The following is a 24,805-nucleotide window of genomic DNA, read 5'->3' as shown; positions in this document are numbered from 1 at the left end:
TTCGAGGCCTATACATTCTAGTTGTTAGCGCGGCGTGAAGTAGGAATTGGACGCAAGAGCTGCATAAGCGTTCATTTCTAACTCGGTCCCAGTCAATCTGTTAGTAGCACTCACTCGGCTTCAAAGCCCTTTGATGTATAGAACTCTCTATCAAGGCGTCTATGTGGGTTGGCGCTTTGTTCCGACTGGCTGCATTTGTTTCGCCATCGACACTAAAAGAGATTGAAAAATAGTTGTAGTGAATTGCGCATTCTCGTTTACCGTTGACCTTGAAAAATGACGGTGCCCCATAAAATACTGCAGACCACAGGTTCATTGCCGCCATTAGTATAGTAAAAGATAAACTGCCATTTGAGTCACCAGATGGCACTGAATTCCGGAAAGGGTCCTGAGCTCCTTGCCGACCTTGTCCTTCCGTGTCTCAGGGTATATGGTCCGGAATTCCTGAAGGCTCTGGCTGTGCCGTTTCGCTCGTGAGTCGTGCGTGGCACAGCCGCATTGTCCGCGGGCACGTAGCAGCAGGCGCCGCTTCGTCGACGCGGCGCAGCCATATATCATTTTAAAAGAGACGAAGCCAATGCCGACATCACGAGCAGGCGCACCTAATCCGGCGCCGAGACCATATTACGTGACCTGCCGGTTCCGCGCGGTGGCGCACGGAGCACATTCACGTGACATGATCGCAGCGTGGCATTGGCTGGGTTGGCGCTCTATCAATGTGTTTTGCGTTTCGCGCACGCACTCGAAATACCCCACTTCCCCGGCAGAGTCAGGTTCTGGTTTCAAGTGGCTGACACAGAAAGGCGCCACAGTCCTATTCCGCAAGAATTGTGAGCTCGTGAAGGGCTACCAGCCGTGAAGTCGAATTTAGTCAGAATGAACCTGAATGACTTCGTGAATTATGCGGAATTCATGATGTGATGGTGAATTCCGGTGATTTCGTGTTGACCGTGATGATGAATAACTTCGTGAAGTGATGGTGAATTCGGATGAATTCATGATGTGATGGTGAATTCCAATGAACTCGTGATGTGATGGTGAATTCAGATAAATTCATGATGTGATGGTGAATTCGAATGACTCGTGATGGTGAATTCGGATGAATTCGTGAAGTGATGGTGAATTCGGATGAATTCAAGATGTGATGGTGAATTCCTATGAATTCACGATGGTGAATTCCGATGAAATCGTGGTGATGGTGAATGACTTCGGGAATTGGTGATGTGATGGTGAATGATTCCGTAAATTCGGAGGCGGCGGTGATGTGATGGGGATGAATTCTTGGCGCGGTTGAATGCCATGATGTGAAGGAGATGAAGTTTTGGCGCGGTTGAACGCCGGGATGTGAAAGGCCGTGACTTTGGGAGGTCAGAGTACCTTGTGACGTGAATGCGAATGAATTGGGATACGTGATTTTGTTCGTGATGTGATGGTGAATGAAGGGGCTCTGAAATGCCGACCTATGCCAGTGGGTAAACCAGGGTGGCCCCGGAGCTCTGCGGAAAGCTCACGGTCTTCGCTCCAGTGAACTTCTTCGAGGTGAGATATGCAATGTCAGGGCAGAGATATGTTGCGCATGTCATCGAATGGCTGCTCCCTTTCCTCGTTCGAGAGGAAAGACACGTAATGTAGGGCGGCGTTTACTCGTAAGGTCGAATATTCCGGTTTCTGAATCATTCAGTTTGGAAGGTTTGTCTGCGTTACGGGGCACTAGTGATTTTTATGCGTGTTTTTGGTACGTTCTCGTGTCCTCGGGGATCTTTTCTGTCTGTTGTCCTTCCAATATTCGTTTAATCACACCGACTCTTCCTTATAATCGGCTTCTATAACAACAATGGTATTGCTCGTTTTGAATTTCGTCCGAATATGTTCGAATAAATATTGCCCAGGTACAAAGAACCAACTGCTCCGCTTCGTGGAAAGGAATCATTTGTTTTTGTTATACGAGGGTTGATAGGAGATTTTTCCGCCGGTACAGCGTGCTTGCGAACGTGTTTCTTTGTCCAACGGTCAATAATATTTCTACGTAAAAAAAAAAAAGAAAAAAAAAATTAAAAAATGAAAGGTGGTTTTATTATGTGCGAGCGTGTGATTTCTCCGAGCAGTAGTTCTCCTATGTTCGTCTATATTAGCGCCGAAATGTTTCGTTGGCGCTCTGTTACGGACTCTTTCCGTGAGCCTCACCGTGACGTCACGAGTTGTGATCCTGGCGGCTTATGATCAGCTGCGAACGACAAGTTCGATAATGCTCGTAAAAAGCACGGTGGAAACGTGGAGTCATCGCGTTGTTACAACAACACCGTCAGGTTGACAGTGTGGCATTGCTCTTATATCCGTCGATGAAAGCAGAATCGATTCCACTAAAGACGTCGTAGTGAGCGTTTGACCACCCGTGGAACGTGGACCGCAATGGCACTTTGGTCGCCGCCGATAGTAATCGACATAGAGGGCGAAGCGAAAACCGCGCAACTTATAGACGCTTTGCAGCAGCTGTGCATGGGCACCGCCATAACTGACCTTCAGTTTTTGTTTCCCCTTACTACGCTTACTTCACTTCAATATTACCATAGCAGGCTAGCTTATTTCCACCTTAGATTTTATTCTCTTTCTCCCCAGCATTGGCTTTTTGTGGAGGCTCGTCCATACCCATTTCAGTGGCTCGGTATCTCGGTAAAACAAGAGAAGGTCAGCAATGGCGGCGATATTCTGGCGCGTGTGTAAAGCGTCTATAGCTCTCGCTCCGTAGCCGGTAAGAAGGCCGAACAACAAACCACGAGCCAAGAAGCCTGAACATAGTACTTATGCCACGCGTTTTTTTTTTTTTTTTTTTTTTTTTTTTTTTTAAGTTGTGATGGTTATATTGTTTCTAGTTATGCGGAGAGCAAGTCGTCTGCTTCTTGCTCAGGAGTGGCGCTGACGTCAGAACGACGCCGAGCTCTTATTAGCTGAATGAAAAAAAAAATAGTGGGTAGACCTCTATGCTAAATGTCTTGAGGTCTACTTACTACTTCTTTCAATCAGCCAAACAGTGCTCGGCGGCGTTCTGACGTCAGCGCCACTCCTGAGCAAGAAGCAGACGACTTGCTCTCCGCTCTGACTTATAAAGACCTAAGTAAGATCCACCTTTACTTTTACTGGAGGCGTTCGTCGCTCGGAGGATGGTGGAATATTAGTAATTTTTATCGACAAACGTAGCGATATCACGGACTGGCCAATGATGACCAGAAGGTCGGCGCTGGCCACGTCGACTGCTCCGCTTATCTTGGTGGCGGCTTAAGAGCTCAGTAGATGCTGGCCATCCGGTGCGAGCTAATTGATACCTTTGATAACACTTCCTTCCAGGCGCTGCCGAAGCGCGGCGCGAAGCCACGAGGTAGAGTATACGCGCTTTGCAGGAGCTGTGCATGGGCGCCGCCATAAGCGACCTTCGGTTGTTTTTTGCGTGAAACGATCTTTGGCTAGTTGCTCCGGATTTTGTGAGGCCGTGGCCTGTGACGTCACATGACGTCAGAATGTCATCGCAATATTAGACGTCACGTACGTGACCTTTCTTTAATTCAGTTTCGCCCGCTAAATTTAGCGGGGAAAGTGACGTCACGTAACCCGATGTCGCGTGACCTATACGCCAATTTAGTTCATCTTCTAAACTTAGCGGGAAAATTAACGTCACATGACATACAAAACGCATCAGCTTCCCCACTAAATTTGGAGGGGAAATCGATGTCACATCACCTGACGTCACTTGGGGTGTTGAATCCGTGGCCTGTGACGTCACATGACGTAACAATGACGTCTCATGTTAGGACGTTACGTGACCTATGCACCCCAATTCAGTTTCTCCGGTAAACTAAGCGGGGAAATTGACGTCATGTGACCTGATATCACGTTACTTATACACCAATTCCACTTCCCCGCTAAATTTAGGGAGAAAATTAAGGCGACACGCATGCGCTAAATTATCCGACGTAATGCGCCGCGAACGTAGGCGTCTGGAGTATCGCTAAACGTTTCTGATGCAAGGACAATTCACGTGTCCAGCACAACTGCCTAGTTTTTGGACATAATTTTTTTTTTTAAATTTCCTCTTCTTCCGTTTACTTCACTTCATCATTACCGTAACATGCCCGGTCATTGCCATTTTAGATATTACAGACCCCTTTCGAAATTCAAGTGCCGATTACTAGAAGGTCGGAGAACCCCTGCACAATGGCGGAACAACTGACGTCGTGAGACGTGCAAGTCATTCCATAAAGACTCTGTTTTAGTAGTCCGACATCGTGTGTGTGTGTGTGTGTGTGTGTCTGTCTGTCTGTCTGTCTGTCTGTCTCTCTGTGTGTGTGTGTGTGTGTTGTAAGTGGAGATTAGCAAACACGGTGTAGGGCGGCGGACACCGATACTGATTGGTCGCAGATATCGAGTTCCTGCTCGCCGGCCGATGGATTTGGGTTTGGTGTGCCCAACGTCAGAGCCTTAAGATTGCGAACGTCGTCGTGCGGCCAAGGCTAGGAGCCGACGAGCCAATCAAACAGCGTCGAAAGTCCAACGTCACTGCGGTCATCACATTTTTGTGTGGGTGTGTTTGTTCTTCTGTACTCCAACCCAGGCACGTAACCAGGATTTTGTTACGGGGGGGGGGGGGGGGGTGGGGGGGGGGGAGGGGGAGGGCCGCCCATGACAAAATGCTGTATGAAGGGGAGGGGGGAGAGGAGGTCCCAACAAAATGGAAGATTTCGGGGGGGGGGGGGGGGGAGCCCAGGCCCCATGCCCCCCCCCCCCTTGGCTACGTGCCTGCTCCAACCAGACGCATAAGCTGTGCCGTTACATTGCGACTTTAGTCCGCCATTGTGCGGAGATTCCATAGCTGCCGAGAGAGGGCAGTATTTCGAACGGGGTGTATCGTGTGCTTCTCCCCGGCATTGGCCTTCGTGGAGACTCGCCACCGCCCTTTCCAGTGGCTCAGTATCTCAGTAAGACGAGAGAAGGTCAGTAATGGCGGTTGTCATCTAGCGCGCGTGTGAAGCGTCTATATTACCGATTTGCACGTCGCACCAACTATCGAGTCGCTGGACGTCCTGCGGGATCCTCGCAACACCGACCGTCCCATAGGAAGATCTCCATGCACTGCACTAACCCGCGGAGCACCCGGATATATCCAATCGGATCGACGTGCGGACGAAGGTCGGCGAATCAGGAAGCAGAAAGATATGGTTGCGACCCGAGTACGAACTCTGCAACGCGAAATGGCCCATGACGTGAACACGCGAGAGATCCGTGTCATACTGGTGCAAAGCTGAATTACGTCGGCGTCAACGTTCGGACCGGCCTCGCCGGTCGTCGAGTTCCTTCCTGGGCGCTAGACTCCCTCTGCGGAAGCGAGCACGTGACCCGCAAAGCACTCGAAGAGCCAATCTTTGCGACCTACGAAATTAGCTCGGCGAATCATGAGGCGGAACATCTGTTTAGTCTTTAAAATAGAGTCTGCCCTGTGGCATTACGCAATGCAAGCATGACGCTTTGCATTCCGTAATGCAACAGCGCAGTCTTCATTTTTAAGTCTAAACAGATGTTCTGCCACATCATTCGCTCAACTGATTTCGTAGATCGCAGAGATTGGCTCTTCGAGTGCTTTGCCGGTAAGTTGACGCGCAGGCATCGTTTAGAGTGTAAAGGATGCACTGTTCTCAACAAGGTTTAAGAAATGACATTATCATAATTTGTGGAGTGAGAACTTGGCTACATGAGCCGAAAACTAGATGGCACTGGAAGGACGTGCATGTCCTTGTTACACTTTAGCGTAAAGCCGAACAACTGAGCAGAGGTTATGCAAAAGATAGCATGTATGCAAGAAACATGCGGAAATATTTGGCGTGAATGCCATATATTTTAAATAAACAGTTTTCGAGAAAACAAATGTGTGGCATTACTTTCTAAGCAACCCCCTCAATTGATATTTTTTTTACTGGAAGTATGTTCAAGCATGGCAAATTGAGTCTTTATTATGGCAATAACAAAAAAGAAGCAGGCATTTAAACGGTATTAGCGCACACTAGCCCAGCTATCAACCCTTTTAAAAAAGCAGGCGAACTATTGAACCTTCAACATATTGAACACCCGAGACTAAAAGCACAATGTAGACACACACTCGCACCTGTGTGTGTTTGTAGTCTCATTTTTGTTCTTACTCTCTGGCGTTCAAGATGCTTCAATCTGCTTCAATCTTCTCGTTCACCGAAAGCAGTGTAAAAAGAATTTTCTGCAAATTTAATTATATTATAGAGTGCACATACGCATTATATTTTGGTGGAGGAGAGAAACGGAGTGCAGCGGTAGTATTTGCTCAAAGGGCCACCACTTCTTGCTCGTGTTTAGCCTGGTATCTTTCTTGCTTGGTGCTTGAAATCGAACACACGTGTCGGTGTGGGTATTTTCATTTGCCTAAAATAAATCCACAGGGTGTATTTTTTAAGCTTTACAGATTTGTTTAAACAAAATCTGTGAAAGCTACAAATCGGCTTATTAAGTAGAATATCTTAATTAACTTTTTAATTAGTGAAAATAGATATATGTTTTCGATTAGAAACTTGCTGAGCGCCATCGAAACCCCTAAGTCAGTAATTTTCAGAAAGACTTTGAGCGCGTGAGATGCGCAGCAGTGCGCTAAGTTTACCACTCTTGAAGCAGGGGCAATGCTACTGATGCGATAAGATGCCCGCGTGATCTTTCCATTTCTCATCATAAACATATGAAAATATGTCGGTTCCAGATGATGCTTATAGGTGGAGGTGGGATAGGGATTACAGTCTAACAAATTTGTGATTGCCTCCTGGGTATTTTAGATTTTGTGAGGGCGGGCGTTGTCAAGTTGAAGAAAAAATTTCTCTGCGATTTCTCCTATTCCGCACATGGCGATAACGTCCACAAATGGCAATTCATTTCCTTCGCTGACTAAAACATCTGGGGCCATTTGTTTACTTGCATTGTGCCAGTTCCCACAAATAAATTCATCGGCGCGCTGCAATATGCTTGGCTTGGCGGCTGTGGCAGGAAGCTCCGACTGCGACCGGTCACCCAACTCCATCTCTCGGCCTTCTGAAGCTTTCATTCTTTTCACCCAGCATCAAACCATGCTCCTATATATTGTAGAACGCTTATTCACAGCACAGAAACGGTTATGAAGTTTTCTCAAATGCCTTTTCTCCGCAACCAGAAAGTCAGTTACAGCTAGTTGTTTCTGACGCATGTCAGACAGAGACACCATGTTCACGGACTATTGAAACAGTGTTATCTTGTAACGGCCGTAAAATTACACCCATGTATGCTGAAAATATAAATGTTGAAACCTTTAAATTTTTATGTTTTATTTTCTGGGGAGAGAGGAAAAAAAATGTCGGGCATTGCTTTTTTGCAATGCTCGATCATTTAAAACTGTTCTTTGCATAATAGTTCATTTAATTTATATAAAATAAGTTTACCCCAAATCACATAAATTCTATTAATTTGATTTTGACTCGATTAACTTGATTCGTTACGAAACACCCAAGCTTCCGATGAAGCGTGGGTGTTTCGTATTTAAGAACAGCTTCCATTTGGGGTTTTTCGATTTCCCCCGATTTTGTTAAAACCGGCTGGGGGGTTACTTCGCGGTACTTATCGGTGTTTACCGAAAACACGGAACCCTAATTATAAGCACTCGAAAGTTGATGAAGGAGTGTTAGACATAAATTTTGCGTAAATCGCAGCTCTGGTTGGTTTCGTTGATCTCCTGCGCGCAGATTGAGCTGAGGTCCCCCAGCCGCGGCCATGAAGATCGCCATCATCGGCCAGAGTGCCTTCGCCAGCGACGTGTTCAAGCTGCTGCTCAAGAACGGGCACGACATCGTGGCCGTCTTCACCATCCCGGACAAGGCCGGCAGGGAGGACATCCTCGGTAAGCGCGCGAACCGTTATCCGCGTCGAATACGACCGACACCTTCTATACGAAAAGGCCGTAGCGCGGAATCTTTCACGTCACCTTGAGAAGGCTAACGCTGAGTGGACACGAGTGCTACCCAAGCGTTCGGCTCAGGCTCGTGTCCTCTCTAATTGGAAACGAGAGTCGGCCGAACGATGACGCGACGCTAGTGTCCAATCCGCGTTCGCCTCCTCGGGGTGACGTAGACACTGAGGTGGTTGTTGATGCGACCCGAGTTTTTCAGGGTACTTTTCACGGTTCATGATCGTTAACCGGCGTCTATGGAGGAGCCATCGTCAAAGAACCGAGTTATGATTAATGCGGCAGTATCAAACTAAAGCTTCATAAGTAACGTCATTTTCTGAAGCGCCGACTGCGTGGTGGTGCAGGATTTAAAAATCGAATGGTGGCTAACATTAGGCGAATCAACTGAAGGACTCTATCTTGTTCCAGCGGAAGGATCTTCGTCGTGCGTGTCGGTTGTCTTTACCTGTAAAAGAAGGTATCGAAGGACTTTAGACCAGACTTGTTTCTGCTACGGTCTGTTGCAGTCTAAGAACGCGGTACAAGTTCATCCCACAAAGCCTCCCCTTTTTCCACTTTAGCCGAGGCCATTGTTGGTTACGTTACCAAAACTAACAAAGAAAACAATGTTACTCGTTAGATAGACAAAAAAATTATGTGTCACTAATATTCTTTACCGTCCTTTGATGTAACGAAATACCGTTACCGTTGCTTCCAAAAACGAACGGACGTTAGTAGCGTTACTTTAAGTTTCAGTATTCGTCAGCGATAAGCTGCGTTTACGAACTTCGACACCAATTCAGTTTTTACAGAGCGATTTCACATTACCCTTTTTCTGTGTTTATCACATCTGTAGAACCGAGGTCCCGAGGGCGCGTTGTCCCTTTGAGGAGACCAAAAACATGACTAATTTTAATCGAAAGTAATGAGTAAAGAGTGACGTAATTTGATAGGCAACAGCGCGAAATGTTAAAACAATACTTTACTCCTTAGTCATTTCGAATTCTAGTGAGTATGATAGTACGTTACTGAAAATCTAACGCGTTACTTCGAACCGTCAGCAGAGAGCGCTGGGGAGAAAGCGAGTACCCGCTTCACCTTCACTCCAGCGTTCGCTCTGCCAAAGTGAAACGAGTTGAAAGATTCGTGGGGGAAGCTTGTACCACTTTTCTTAACCTGCAACAAACCATAGATCACAGGACTTTTACTGAAGTGCTCGATACCACCTGTTCACTCTGAAGGCGCGATAACCCATGGTACCCCTTGAATAAGTGCAAACCATCTTATTCTATTATTAGGGTCTAGGGGTTTATTCTACATAAATCCACTCCACATGAGCCCATTGCATCGTTCCTCGTGAGCAACAATGTCGTGATGTGCCACCCGCTGAACAAGGCGTGAACTCAATGCCGAGCACGTTGTGTGGCGCGCGAGCGCCTATGTTCTGTGTGTGGCTGTGGCACGCGTCCGCACCCTTACAGCATTATGTTGCTGTTTTTACGATAAGGAAAAAGGGACATTACTTGTAAAAGAAAGTATCGAAGGACTTTAGACCAGGTAAGCTGTGTTGTTTGTTTGTCTTGAATGGCCCTCTTTCCTTATCGTAAATTAGAAACCAACACACTAAACCACCTAGAGTATAATGTATCTCTTTGCTGATTTAGAGGAATTTTTCAAAGAGGCATCCCATAAAAAATATTGTATTGGTTCTACATTATTTAGCCATGACCATGACCAGCAATTGCTTTTTTTAAATAATAGTTGTGGTGGTGGGGATATTTATACAGCGTGTAGCTGGTCAGCCATTTAAAGTTTTTTTTTAAATTATTAGTGAACACAGCGTTTCTCATTAATTTCATGTCTGCTTGCAATGGGAGCTAAAAATAAAGGCAGATCGGTTTTTCCGAATGTTTCGTAGATACAAGCGAGAATGCGGCACACTAGTTTCCCAGCTCAAGGCTAGATATCCACTCCTCTCTGTAGTGCCTTCGGACTTTGAAGCAGAAGCGAAATTACAGGACGATAAAAAGCAGCGAAGCAACGCCTTCCGTCTGATTGCTTCGCGCCTATTGTGAGTGACTACAAGAATGTATCAGTAGCTATAACAAATTTTCTTATGATTTCACGTCGTGCATAAACACATACCGAAGACAAAAGTGCAACAGCCGAAAAAAAAGATTCGATAATTACAATTAAAATTGTGCAGCTGTTTTTTTTTGCATTCTTTTTGCTTTCTTTCTTGCAGTTTCATTTTTCGCTTACAATATCGCAAATTAAAATAACTAGACAATTCGACTGCGTCGTTTTTTAATTGAGTTGATCTTTCACGCAGTTTCGGTAGCAAACGTTCTGTGGTGACGTCGTTGTCATCAGCTGAGTCGTGCAAAACAAACACCCCCTAAACAAAAGAAGGCCGTAGTTGTGGATCTCTGACGTCACCGACCGGAGGCTAGCTCGGAGCACAGACGCAACACAAAAGCTGCGTCAGCGTTTTGCTCGGACTCGTGTTCGATGAGCGATAACACCAATCCCAGCCCTACGCTGACGCAGCAGTCCAATTTGTGCGCTACGGCGGCCTCGTTTAATTGCGCAGAAAAATTTGGATTTTGGGCCTTTTTGTCTAAGAAGGGCCGACACTGGTTGACGGAGAAAATTCAGCGGTAAGGCCTTATGTTTACCAGACCGGGGTTCCATTCGAACGCAGCGACGACAGCGTCCGAGGCCGGCACCCGTGTCTTCAAGTTCCCCCGCTGGCGCCTGAAGGGCGTGGCCCTGCCCGAGGTCCTGGAGGCGTACCAGTCCGTGGGCGCCGAGCTGAACGTGATGCCCTTCTGCAGCCAGTTCATCCCGATGGAGGTGATCACATGGCCCAAGCACCAGTCCATCGTGTACCACCCGTCGCTGCTGCCTAGGCATCGGGGGGCCTCCGCCATCAACTGGTACACATTCGCTGAAATTCCGTGAAGCTCGCGCCCGCATCATCTTTCCACGGAAAAGAGTTTATCATAATCTATGTTAGTCTCTGACAGGGAATGAGTAATAGGGAAATATTTGAGGTCGTTTCGCCTCAAGCGCGAAACTTTAGACAGCATTTCGGCGACTAGAAAGCTTCAAGCTTGCAAGCGCAGCCACGGTTCAAGATACGACGGCACTTCTTGTTCTGCCATTCTTAGGAATGCCTGCATCTGCTACCCCATGCGGCCCTTTAACCTTTTCAGCTGGCACCTAACAGGTTAAGTTCGCGTCACCGCTGGCGCTCCTCAAAGGTGCACTCGGGGCACCAATCACGGATATTCCTTCAACCAGGATGACCAATGAGGAAGGCTAGCGCTATCCCGGTAGTCGGTGTGCAGTCTCGGTGACAAGAGGGCTGGTTATCTCGTTGTTGTTGGGTGCTTGTGACGATTGGAACGTGCGCAATACCTTACGGTAGTATAACTGACGGTGCTGACTAGGTATATTAGTGATGGGGCTTCGGAGGTCACCGCGGGAAAAGTATACACTTAGGCACTTCTGAGGGCTTTGAAAATCGCCGAATCGCCACATACGATATCTGCCACAAAATTTCGTTTTGAACCTGTCCACGCGCATAGTGATTCACTATGTCCAGCCCAGCTGTTGCTGATACTTACTATAATGACTAGCGCTAGAACACTCTTCATCTGGAAATTTGAGATTTCATTCTCAGTGCACCAGAACACGTATCGTATCTGGAACAAAGCGTCATGAGAGACGCACTGTTGGCAAATTCCAGCGACTTGCTCTCTGTATTTCCCGACTCCCCGGAGAACCCTAACCACCTCTGCTTAATAGTTTGGACACAGTATCTATCGGCCAAAGTCTGCACGTCCCGCCACCGTGAAGCGTGCTCGAAAACACGAATCTACAAAGATGGAGTCACGCACACGAGCAAAAAAAGATTTTGCGAGAATTTCCAAAGTCTGCGTGCGCTTCCCGATGGGGAAGAAAAAAAGCGTGGTGCTGGCTTCCGGTGATGTTTCCATGGCTTAGACCAGAGCCACTAAGTAAGCTACGCTTTAGAGCAGCCACCCTCGAGCCATCTTGTTGCTGAACATCATGGTTTCCAATTACTTTAAATCTCAAAAAATGCTTTTGTTTTGGGAAATCTTAGACAAAGTCCGGGACAGACCAAATCGATATCGCCTAGTTGAGCTTCCTGACATGGTACCTATTCCGTGGTCAAACATCAAATAAATCATACAAGAAACGGTCTGCAGGTAACGTCTGAGGCGTTCCTTGCATGACGGTCACAGTGGTCATACAGAAACTGTCTTCAGACATTCTCAAAGCATGCGTGAAGCAGACGTGCTTCGAACACGCTTGAGCCGTGTTTGCTGATAATTCTGCCATCGTTTCTGCAGCGAATGCGGAACGCAACTTCGTCTGTTTCTTGCGCAGGGGTTGCGATGATGTCAGAACGCCGAACTCTTATTTTCTGATCGCAAAAAAAAAAAAAAAAATAGTGGGTAGACTTCAAGGCAGCTTGCTTTGAGGTCTGCCCACTATCCTTCGATCAGAGCCAATCAGAGCTCGGCGTTGTTCTGACGTCACCGCAACTTCTGCGTAAGAAGCAGCTTCAAAACAGCGCAAGAAGCAGCTTCAGGAAAGACGACTTGCTTTCCGCATACCGTGTCTTTTGTACGATGTATAAACAGTGTAGCTGCGGCTTAAAGGTCAAAATGGGGAATTTTTGAGTAGCAACTATTTCCAGTCGTGCTCACTCTGCAACGTTTGCACTAGGTATCGAAATGGCGGGAGCCCTCGAAACCCCAATCTGGGAAATAAAATGCCGATACTCTAAGCGCAGCTTTCTTTAGTGACTCTGGCTAAGGCGGTGTGAAGCTATTCCGACCTCTTCGCTCAGGACCCTGATGGAAGGGGACACCACGGCAGGCCTGAGTGTCTTCTGGGCTGACGACGGCTTGGACACCGGTCCGCTGCTGCTGCAAAGACAGTGCCCCGTGGAACCCAACGACACCGTGGACACGCTCTATATGCGCTTCCTTTTCCCAGAGGGTGTCAAGGCCATGGTGAGCTTTAGTGTGACCCTAGGTCCCGTGGTTTCGGGGTTTGTTTACATTCAAATTCGAGGGTGTTTTGTTTTGGTTTTTTTCTTCGCGAATATTAGACTTTTGTTTTTGTTAGTGTTTTCTGTCGAACCAAAACATTGGTTTCTAGCAAGCCTGGCCACTTGACCGACTAACCTACCAATTAATCGAGTCTGTAATCGCGTATTATGTTTTTACCAGTTGATCGGTAAAGCTTTGATAAACTGCTAAAGTAAAAATTTAACGCTTTCACCATGCAGACGTGGACAAGCACACAAGTATGAAAGCAAACTTTAGATGAACCTTTGACATAAAGTAAACTGCAGGGGAGAGATTTGTAATTCCAAACAAGTAGAGAAGGTTTAAGGCCCGTTCACACACTTGCATTTGACTCTAACTGACTTCGACACGACTGGTTTTTAGGCCGCTTGTTAAGCTTTATGACCGGCTCCGCCACAGCGCACCCGGTCGTATGCTACCACGAAAGGCTTAAAAACCGGTTTTTAGCTTCTTCGGTCGTAAGCAGTTGCAAGTGTGTGGATGGGCCTTTGTACGTGTCCCAGGCGCTTGAATGCAGTCAGAGTTTCTGTTTAGCGCAGCAGCTACTATTGTTAACAATCAAAAGTGTTCGCTATTGCCGGAGGATATCAACGAACCTCCTTGCCTGGCTGAAACAATAATTTGTTAGTGCACGTGTCTTTTGACTGTTCTCAACCATTCGCGGTGGGAAGCTCGCTAGGGGCGCTTCTGTTTTCCCCACTATGGATAGTGCACGTGCTATTCACGCGGTTGAGTTTAATTGTCATAGTGCATTGGAGCTTGGCACTGCATGTGCTTGCACCAGCAGAGATGAAGTTGAAGTATCCTCACTCTGGGTTGCGAAACCATTCCACCAGGCGGTGATACCGAAACTTCTCGCCGCAAATACATCGAGGTTGATTTAAAATCCTAAACTGCACATTGCGCCATTTCTACCATATCAAGCAAAAAAAAAAAAAAAAGTATACATGGGAATGAACAAAACCAATTAATCGATATAAATCGATTAAAGGTCGTCGACTAACCGGGTTAAAAATTGTATTCCACGCCTCGCCCTAGTTTTTAGAGGGACTTAAGTCGAAAAAAACAGGACGTGGGCGTGGCATTTCTTATCCTTCGGGGAACCGCATGCTTGAAAAATGGCCCCGAACCGACTAGGCAAGGAAACGAAGACAGCGAGTGTAGCCCCCGAAGAAAGGTAGATCCGCGGTCAGTTCAGTGTGGGCTGCGTTTTACACAAACGTAAAATGAAGCTGTAGGTAAAGAGTTTTTTCACTGAAATTTTGTGAACTTTTATTAAAGGCGAAGCGGCGTTCGGTTTTTTTCTTTTTTCGTGTTTTCTTTATTGCAATAAAACCGACTTGGAGGTTACTTTTGATGGTTGATCGATATTTGATGAAAACACAAAACCCTGACCATGAGCCGCGTTTTCAGTAAAGGTGCGAGGAGAGGGCGAAAGTTCTCGATCGTCCCCAAGAGTCTCCAATAGGCTCAGCTTTCCCACCAGCTATCATCCTGGCAACGCGTCAACGCGGAAATGCGCATAAGCAACCGATTTGCGCACTAGGTTCCGCCATTAAATGCTCTTCATGATCTGAGCTGCTCCTCTCTTAAATATATCAGCTATCCAGGGAACACCCTGATTTTGTTTAAGGCACTATTAGCGGCGAGATGTTGCGGTGGCGCCCTCGTTCGGTTACCTTTCGTGACGTCATTACCTTGTGAAGACCAAGTTCGATGGTGTTTGTAATGGGCATAATGGAAGCCGGAAATCATAGCGCTCTCAAAGCAACACTACCAACACCGTCAAAATTGAAGTTCTAACGTTCCTCTTATTTCCGTCGATGAGACATCCTTTGCTGACGTCGTAGTCAGCATTCAGCCAATTGTGGTGGGTCGACCACAGCAACGCTTTCGATCACGTCGCCAATAGGGAGTATTCACTGGACGCCATATTTGTGGGTGCTGTTTAGAGCGGATGCTCAGAACGAGCTCACATCAGTAAGCGGGTTTCACATGCAGCGATTTTGGCCCTAAAGCGGCGCGATTTCTGCCGTCGCGGCGCTCGTGCCGCAGAATTGCTGGTGCTGGCCAGAGCGCCGCGACGGCACAAATCGCGCCGCTCTAGGGCCAAAACCGCTGCATGTGAACTAGGCTATAGGCTGCTAAGACCGGCGCTCTTGATGGTGCGGAATGCACGTTGCAAAAGAACTGTGGAAGCTCGCCATCATCACGCGCTCAGCGTTCGCGCACACAGCTATGGCCAAACTGGACGACATATTTGAGGGCGATGTTTAGAGCGCATGCTCAGAACGAGCTCACATTAATAGCCCGCTAGGACCGGCAATCTTGATGGTGCTAAATGCACGCTCCAAAAGCACTGTGGAAGTTCGCCGTCAGCACGCGCTCAGCAGCAGCGCACACGGATATGGCCACCAGTGAATACTCCCTATACTCTGTTCACCCTTGAGCTGAGACTGCAGCCAAAGCTACTCGCGCGAGCTAGCCCGCGCTCCTGGCTTTGAGGCGTGCGTTTCTTGCGCGAGTGCTCGTTCTGTGGAAGAACGCTTCAAAACAGTGACCTTGTGTCCGTGGCTGCAGTTTCAGCTTAAAGGTGAAAGGAGTGCAGCTAGCACTTGCCCAAAACTTTGATAGTTGCTGCGTTGTGAGAGCACTAGACCGAGGTGTTAATTCTCGAATTGACACCTCGAATTAGAAGGTAAACAAATCACTTTCGTGATTAAATATTCTCCTGGTGGGATCTGATCACCAGGGCTGTGAAATATATTCGGAAATAACGTAAAACGCAGCTAGAAAAATGGGTCAACATGTTTCTAAGGCGCGTACATAAATGAGACTTTAAAAATTCATTTTTACAAACCTATAATCACTTTGGTTGCATTTTTTTTTAATAAGGAAGATTTTGATAAAAGCCTTTGATAACGTCAAATAATAATGGCCAAATGTACCTCGTACAAAAACTGCCTATCCGAAACATTTAATACAAAAATATTTTATTGTTAATTACCACTTTTCTTGCAGTGATTGAATAGTGTCAATTGATGTGAACAAGGGGGTTAGCCTTTACTGCTTTTACATAACTCTACTTCATTGAATAAAGTTGATGTATATAAGCAGAGAGGTTAGTGGACTATTATAGCACTTCTAGAACTTAACCTTATTGAATTGGAAGCGTGCTACAAGACAGTGGCATCACGGTGCGGATCTTAGCAGAAGCATTTCGCAGAGGCATCGGGTGCAGCACCTGACCTTTGTTTCTAATTAAGGTCAGCTTGCCCGGGCACAGCGATATGTGCAAAACGTTCAGGGCCACAGCCGGCACTAACTTTTTTGACAGAGGACCCAGAAATTTTGAACACATCCCCTCCATGCGCTGGTGAACGCAGCTACGATCATCTCAATCCCAATACGCTTACTCAATCCGCTTGGGCGAGCGAAGAACAATCTTACATTAAAGATAAAAAATAATTCTCGTGTGGAGTTCATCACATAGTGGCACTGACTAATGTCGTCTCCTAGTGATTTCCGGACCGTCGAACATACAAACGCTCCGTAGAGGTATTTTCTAGCGCAGATAAACGGAAAACATGGCGGTGTGTTGCCGTCGTTGCCGTTTACGATCGCGGGGGACTTGGTTGACTTCAAGCTTCGAGCAACCCCTACGGGTTGAATGACGTGAAAACAAATAGAAAGCAACGTTGGGCATGGATACGTTGTTGAACCTTAAGGTGCTGCCAAATCTTTACATCTTTAATCCTGATCGAAATCGAGAAGCGCAGTCGCGGCTTGGCGCAGACGCGGCCAAGACGATGTGGATGCATTGGAAGATGTCTGAGCGGGCAGCGCCTGCGGTGTGTTGCCGTCGTTGCCGTTTACGATCGCGGGGGACTTTGTTGACTTCAAGCTTCGAGCAACCCCTACGGGTTGAATGACGTGAAAACAAATAGAAAGCAACGTTGGGCATGGATACGTTGTTGAACCTTAAGGTGCTGCCAAACCTTTACATCTTTAATCCTGATCGAGATCGAGAAGCGCGGTCGCGGCTTGGCGCAGACGCGGCCAAGACGATGTGGATGCATTGGAAGATGTCTTAGCGGGCAGCGCTTGCGCTGTGTTGCCGTCGTTGCCGTTTACGATCGCGGGGGACTTGGTTGACTTCAAGCTTCGAGCAACCCCTACGGGTTGAATGACGTGAAAACAAATAGAAAGCAACGTTGGGCATGGATACGTTGTTGAACCTTAAGGTGCTGCCAAATCTTTACATCTTTAATCCTGATCGAAATCGAGAAGCGCAGTCGCGGCTTGGCGCAGACGCGGCCAAGACGATGTGGATGCATTGGAAGATGTCTGAGCGGGCAGCGCCTGCGGTGTGTTGCCGTCGTTGCCGTTTACGATCGCGGGGGACTTTGTTGACTTCAAGCTTCGAGCAACCCCTACGGGTTGAATGACGTGAAAACAAATAGAAAGCAACGTTGGGCATGGATACGTTGTTGAACCTTAAGGTGCTGCCAAACGTTTACATCTTTAATCCTGATCGAAATCGAGAAGCGCGGTCGCGGCTTGGCGCAGACGCGGCCAAGACGATGTGGATGCATTGGAAGATGTCTTAGCGGGCAGCGCTTGCGCTGTGTTGCCGTCGTTGCCGTTTACGATCGCGGGGGACTTGGTTGACTTCAAGCTTCGAGCAACTCCTACGGGTTGAATGACGTGAAAACAAATAGAAAGCAACGTTGGGCATGGATACGTTGTTGAACCTTAAGGTGCTGCCAAACCTTTACATCTTTAATCCTGATCGAAATCGAGAAGCGCAGTCGCGGCTTGGCGCAGACGCGGCCAAGACGATGTGGATGCATTGGAAGATGTCTGAGCGGGCAGCGCCTGCGGTGTGTTGCCGTCGTTGCCGTTTACGATCGCGGGGGACTTTGTTGACTTCAAGCTTCGAGCAATCCCTACGGGTTGAATGACGTGAAAACAAATAGAAAGCAACGTTGGGCATGGATACGTTGTTGAACCTTAAGGTGCTGCCAAACGTTTACATCTTTAATCCTGATCGAAATCGAGAAGCGCGGTCGCGGCTTGGCGCAGACGCGGCCAAGACGATGTGGATGCATTGGAAGATGTCTTAGCGGGCAGCGCTTGCGCTGTGTTGCCGTCGTTGCCGTTTACGATCGCGGGGGACTTGGTTGACTTCAAGCTTCGAGCAACTCCTACGGGTTGAATGACGTGAAAACAAATAGAAAGCAACGTTGGGCATGGATACGTTGTTGAACCTTAAGGTGCTGCCAAACCTTTACATCTTTAATCCTGATCGAAATCGAGAAGCGCAGTCGCGGCTTGGCGCAGACGCGGCCAAGACGATGTGGATGCATTGGAAGATGTCTTAGCGGGCAGCGCTTGCGCTGTGTTGCCGTCGTTGCCGTTTACGATCGCGGGGGACTTGGTTGACTTCAAGCTTCGAGCAACCCCTACGGGTTGAATGACGTGAAAACAAATAGAAAGCAACGTTGGGCATGGATACGTTGTTGAACCTTAAGGTGCTGCCAAACGTTTACATCTTTAATCCTGATCGAAATCGAGAAGCGCGGTCGCGGCTTGGCGCAGACGCGGCCAAGACGATGTGGATGCATTGGAAGATGTCTTAGCGGGCAGCGCTTGCGCTGTGTTGCCGTCGTTGCCGTTTACGATCGCGGGGGACTTGGTTGACTTCAAGCTTCGAGCAACTCCTACGGGTTGAATGACGTGAAAACAAATAGAAAGCAACGTTGGGCATGGATACGTTGTTGAACCTTAAGGTGCTGCCAAACCTTTACATCTTTAATCCTGATCGAAATCGAGAAGCGCAGTCGCGGCTTGGCGCAGACGCGGCCAAGACGATGTGGATGCATTGGAAGATGTCTGAGCGGGCAGCGCCTGCGGTGTGTTGCCGTCGTTGCCGTTTACGATCGCGGGGGACTTTGTTGACTTCAAGCTTCGAGCAATCCCTACGGGTTGAATGACGTGAAAACAAATAGAAAGCAACGTTGGGCATGGATACGTTGTTGAACCTTAAGGTGCTGCCAAACGTTTACATCTTTAATCCTGATCGAAATCGAGAAGCGCGGTCGCGGCTTGGCGCAGACGCGGCCAAGACGATGTGGATGCATTGGAAGATGTCTTAGCGGGCAGCGCTTGCGCTGTGTTGCCGTCGTTGCCGTTTACGATCGCGGGGGACTTGGTTGACTTCAAGCTTCGAGCAACTCCTACGGGTTGAATGACGTGAAAACAAATAGAAAGCAACGTTGGGCATGGATACGTTGTTGAACCTTAAGGTGCTGCCAAACCTTTACATCTTTAATCCTGATCGAAATCGAGAAGCGCAGTCGCGGCTTGGCGCAGACGCGGCCAAGACGATGTGGATGCATTGGAAGATGTCTGAGCGGGCAGCGCCTGCGGTGTGTTGCCGTCGTTGCCGTTTACGATCGCGGGGGACTTTGTTGACTTCAAGCTTCGAGCAATCCCTACGGGTTGAATGACGTGAAAACAAATAGAAAGCAACGTTGGGCATGGATACGTTGTTGAACCTTAAGGTGCTGCCAAACCTTTACATCTTTAATCCTGATCGAAATCGAGAAGCGCGGTCGCGGCTTGGCGCAGACGCGGCCAAGACGATGTGGATGCATTGGAAGATGTCTTAGCGGGCAGCGCTTGCGCTGTGTTGCCGTCGTTGCCGTTTACGATCGCGGGGGACTTGGTTGACTTCAAGCTTCGAGCAACTCCTACGGGTTGAATGACGTGAAAACAAATAGAAAGCAACGTTGGGCATGGATACGTTGTTGAACCTTAAGGTGCTGCCAAACGTTTACATCTTTAATCCTGATCGAAATCGAGAAGCGCGGTCGCGGCTTGGCGCAGACGCGGCCAAGACGATGTGGATGCATTGGAAGATGTCTGAGCGGGCAGCGCTTGCGGCGTGTTGCCGTCGTTGCCGTTTACGATCGCGGGGGACTTGGTTGACTTCAAGCTTCGAGTAACTCCTACGGGTTGAATGACGTGAAAACAAATAGAAAGCAACGTTGGGCCCGGATACGTTGTTGAACCTTAAGGTGCTGCCAAACCTTTAAATCTTTAATCCTGATCGAGATCGAGAAGCGCGGTCGCGGCTTGGCGCAGACGCGGCCAAGGCGATGTGGATGCATTGGAAGATGTCGGAGTGTTCAGCGCTTGCGGTGTGTTGCCGTCGTTGCCTTTTACGATCACGGGGGACTTGGTTGACTTCAAGCTTCGAGCAACTCCTACGGGTTGAATGACGTGAAAACAAATAGAAAGCAACGTTGGGCCCGGATACGTTGTTGAACCTTAAGGTGCTGCCAAACCTTTAAATCTTTAATCCTGATCGAGATCGAGAAGCGCGGTCGCGGCTTGGCGCAGACGCGGCCAAGGCGATGTGGATGCTGTGGAAAATGTCTGAGTGGGCAGCGCTTGTGGTGTGTTGCCGTCGTTGCCTTTTACGATCGCGGGGGACTTGGTTGACTTCAAGCTTCGAGCAACTCCTACGGCTTGAATGACGTGAAAACAAATAGAAAGCAATGTTGGGCCCGGATACGTTGTTGAACCTTAAGGTGCTGCCAAACCTTTAAATCTTTAATCCTGATCGAGATCGAGAAGCGCGGTCGCGGCTTGGCGCAGACGCGGCCAAGGCGATGTGGATGCTGTGGAAAATGTCTGAGTGGGCAGCGCTTGCGGCGTGTTGCCGTCGTTGCCTTTTACGATCGCGGGGGACTTGGTTGACTTCAAGCTTCGAGCAACTCCTACGGCTTGAATGACGTGAAAACAAATAGAAAGCAATGTTGGGCCCGGATACGTTGTTGAACCTTAAGGTGCTGCCAAACCTTTAAATTTTTAATCCTGATCGAGATCGAGAAGCGCGGTCGCGGCTTGGCGCAGACGCGGCCAAGGCGATGTGGATGCTGTGGAAAATGTCTGAGCGGGCAGCTCTTCACTTGCGACGTAGCACGGACGTTGTCGTTGGCATGCCAAGGCGGATCGGCGCGCACCCTTTAGGTGTTGCATGCTCCCAATACTGTGCTGATGATTGTAAATAAAGGGGTTCGCCTGGACTTATTTAATACTTCAAGAACTTACTTCATTGGATAGTGTCGATGAATGTAAACAGACAGGTTTGCTTTGATACGTTTAGGCTTTCAAGTCCTTCACTTCATTAAGCAGTGTTCGCGACTGTAAACAAAAAAGTCTGCCTGGCCTTCGATTACTTCAATTAATTGAATAGTGTTTATGAATGTAAACAGAGAGGTTAACCTGAACTCATTTAAAGCTTACGGACTTAATAAAATATTGATGAATGGGAACAGAGAAGTTAGCCTGGACGCATTTAACATTCCAAGAACTTCGCTTCAACAGAGAGCTTAACCTGGACGCAAATAAAATTATAAGAACTTCATTGCATACAGATGAATGTAAACAGATGTGTTAGTCTGGAATCATTTAACACTTCAAGAAGTTAATAAAATATTTAGGAATGTGAACACAGAAGTTAGTCTGGACGCATTTAACATTCCAAGAACTTCGCTTCAGCAGAGAGCTTAACCTGGACGCAAATAAAACTACAAGAACTTCATTGCATACAGATGAATGTAAACAGAGAAGTTAGCCTGGACGCAATGAAAACTGCAAGAACTTCATTGCACATAGATGAATGTAAGCAGAAAGGTTAGCCTGGACTCACTTAACACTGCAAGAATCTCACGCGTTTTGCAGGACTATGAAGACGAGCAAGAGACGTAAGTAAGGACAGAACGAGCGGGTTGGTAGGGACAATTAAACTCCGTCCCTTGTCGTTTTCCTCCTCAAGTTTGATTAAAGACGTGAATAGTCGACGACGCAACTTTACTGAGTCAGAAGCCATTGCCTTTTCTCAGTGGTGGAGGCCAGCCCTTTTTGCAAAGCTTGCTGACATGATCGTTTGGATCATTACAAAATGTACGATATCTAATAATGTTAATTCTCTAGTAACTCAGCGTTTGGTTTTTTTGAGTTTAAGTACAATAAATACATCGGCGGATAATCATTCGATCAATTAACTATTATTTATTTCCACAAAAGGAAGTGGGAACACGGGAAGTATCGGTGTCTGAGCTCGTGTATTCGGTATCAGAAATTGACAAGCTCTAACAATGTCCTTGGCAGAATACATCCCCTCTTACTGCCAAACTTGACGCATGACAATGAAAAACAAGAAGAACAATTTTCCTGTGACATTTACCATATTGAATTCTGTAGTGGTTTGGTTGGGCGACGAAAAACAATTGCTGGGAAAGAACACAAATTATTTTTGAAGCTCTTGAATTCTATCGCATTTCACTTGGCAAATTAAGCAATATAATATTTTAACCAATTCTGTGTACGTAAGAATTGCGAGAAAGATGTTTACAGCAATAAGTACCAGACAATATAGGGGCTTCTTCTGGCTGCGAGCTCTTTTTATTGCACGTAAAGCTTAATTCTGGTCTCGTTCAAGCCACATTTGCAATTTTTAAACCGTAAATACCCACGCCTATTTTTTTTTTTTTCAAAATGTGGTGTGGAACTCTTTTTCTAGCTAAGATTTTTTCTACAACTTTCGGTTCGTTTTCACAGTTGTGTGTTCCAAATTTCAATCCTTAATCGTAGAACTTATTGCATTAAAAAAAAAAAAAAACTTTGGGATTGTTTCAAGCGTTTCTCTGCAATTCTGGACCGTCGTGTTCGGGTGTCATTGCTGCATTTGAAATTCTCGAATAAAGATATGAGGCAGTTTTATATTTTTGGTGATATACGACGTAAGTATTCTTCAGAAAAATGACTTATCATATATACAGGTTAATAAAACCTTACCCAGCCTACGTCACCGGTACTGTCAGGTATCGCTTAATACGCTTTTTGACATTCTACGTGAAAAATAAACTGGGAGTTGAAAGTTTGATAAGTTATTAATACTACTAATAATCTTATTAACTCTCGTCATCATGTACTACGTACATGCATATGCGGTGGGGGCTAGGGAAGAAATCCGTTCAAGCAGCTTGACTGGTCCCCAGCCCCCTTACAGGTACACAAGATGCTGAAAAATTCACTAGAGTTTCTATGTGAAGGCTCCTTGATATAAAAAACTTTTCTTTTGTATATAAATTCTAACTCACATATAAAATTGATCTTTATGTAAAATATTCCTTTATATAGATATTCTAATCCATGATCTTACCATGTCGTAAACTTCTACATGCGTGCGGGATTGCGGACTCGTATCTTTTTTAAGCATGGCTCTCGTGCCTGTGATCTTTCCCGCCACCGCATCACGCTCAGGTGTAAATGAGTTGTTGAAAGTTCCTTTTTTGAACAGCGTGTTCTAATTCGGGACTTTACGTCAAGTGACCTCTGGAAAAAAAAAATCAGAGTGTAGTTGTTATTGGGTTGTGTCCCCGATGCCATCGATCCCCACCCCTGTCCGTTTCGATCTGGATGAGCATCGTACCGGCGTGCGGTCGTGTATCACTGCTGCGTGATGCACGTTAAAGACCCCAGGCTAGCGGTTGTAACGCACTGGCTAAATTGCTCATCTACAGCTGGGAGACTCGTCGCCCGTTGAGGCAGACCGAGTTCTAGGCTGTATAAACATACACACAACTCCCGATGCCATCTTGGCGGTGACCGTGCGCTCTCATCTGCAGGGAGAAGCCGTGGAATTGATTGCACAAGGAGTGGCACCGCGCACCGTGCAGCCCACAGAGGGCGCCACTTACGACGCCATGCTCAACAAGCGTGAGCTCTGCAAGGTGAGTGGATATTACTGGCACCCTACAGACTACGAAGACTATAGCTATTTATTAAATCCATAAAAACAATAATTTTAAATTGGCTTTGAAGTTGCTAGACAGTACGTCCAGGAAAATTTTTTTCTTTACAACATAGTGTACAGATTATTTGTATAATATTTACAATATGGCCGGTGTATACTAACTGATTTGACTCAAGCTGTCCAAAATCAATCCGTTAGATATATGCTTTCTAATTACCATCAAACATCCAGCCAAAGCACTATGAAATCAAATCTTTTTCTCCCTCAATTATCAACTCATAGAATAATAGCCCGTCTAAGTTTGTTTCATACAAATTAATTCACTAACGACACGCTGGGTAATAAGCTGATCATACCTATCATTTATATTCCACCTAGACACGACCATCAACAAAAAGCTGGCGTGCCATAGGCTCGCACCAATGTCTTTCACAATTCTTTCATACCATCTAAGAGATCCTGTGACTGGAACCACCTTGCTGGGCCCGTAGTCTCTATTATAAATCATGACCTTTTTAGAAATGCCTTGGAATATATTTTTTTTCTAATCTACACTGATTGTATTTCCGTCTGTGTGTGCCTGTGTTTTCAATAATTCATGCAAACGCTTATCCCTCTCTAATGGTCACACCCTGAGAGTAAAATAAATAGAATAAATAAATAAAAAGTCAATAGTACTGTTTATACAGTGGTTGGTTTTGTTTATTTAACTTCGGACAACAAAGGTCCGTGTTTACATGACACTGCAGGTGATGAAAAATATTTTAAATAGAGATGACATATGCTAGAACTTGCTAGCACAGCGTCTCAGCTGAGGCGCTGTTTCTAGTAATCCGGCCCTGGTTAGATGAGACGAGTACATAAACACAA

General features: G+C 46.8%; 1 protein-coding gene across 1 annotated transcript in view; it reads left to right on the top strand.

Moving 5' to 3' along the window:
* The window catches only part of LOC120837668 (mitochondrial 10-formyltetrahydrofolate dehydrogenase-like), a gene marked incomplete at its 3' end in the record, with an annotated part of 37,095 nt that extends 13,183 nt beyond the window's left edge, over window positions 1-23,912 (top strand). The window contains exons 2-5 of the mRNA XM_040207194.1: window positions 7,773-7,927; window positions 10,680-10,914; window positions 12,861-13,026; window positions 23,808-23,912. Coding sequence (XP_040063128.1) covers window positions 7,801-7,927; window positions 10,680-10,914; window positions 12,861-13,026; window positions 23,808-23,912 — 633 coding nt within the window. The remainder of the gene's footprint in view (window positions 1-7,772; window positions 7,928-10,679; window positions 10,915-12,860; window positions 13,027-23,807) is intronic.
* Window positions 23,913-24,805: the final 893 nt, after the last annotated feature.

Source organism: Ixodes scapularis, unplaced genomic scaffold, assembly GCF_016920785.2.
Source record: "Ixodes scapularis isolate PalLabHiFi unplaced genomic scaffold, ASM1692078v2 ptg003032l_1__unscaffolded, whole genome shotgun sequence".
In the NCBI taxonomy this organism is placed as follows: Eukaryota; Metazoa; Arthropoda; class Arachnida; order Ixodida; family Ixodidae; genus Ixodes; species Ixodes scapularis.
The sequence above is the reverse complement of the archived record's forward strand: the minus strand, read 5'-3'. Positions and strand labels throughout refer to the sequence as shown.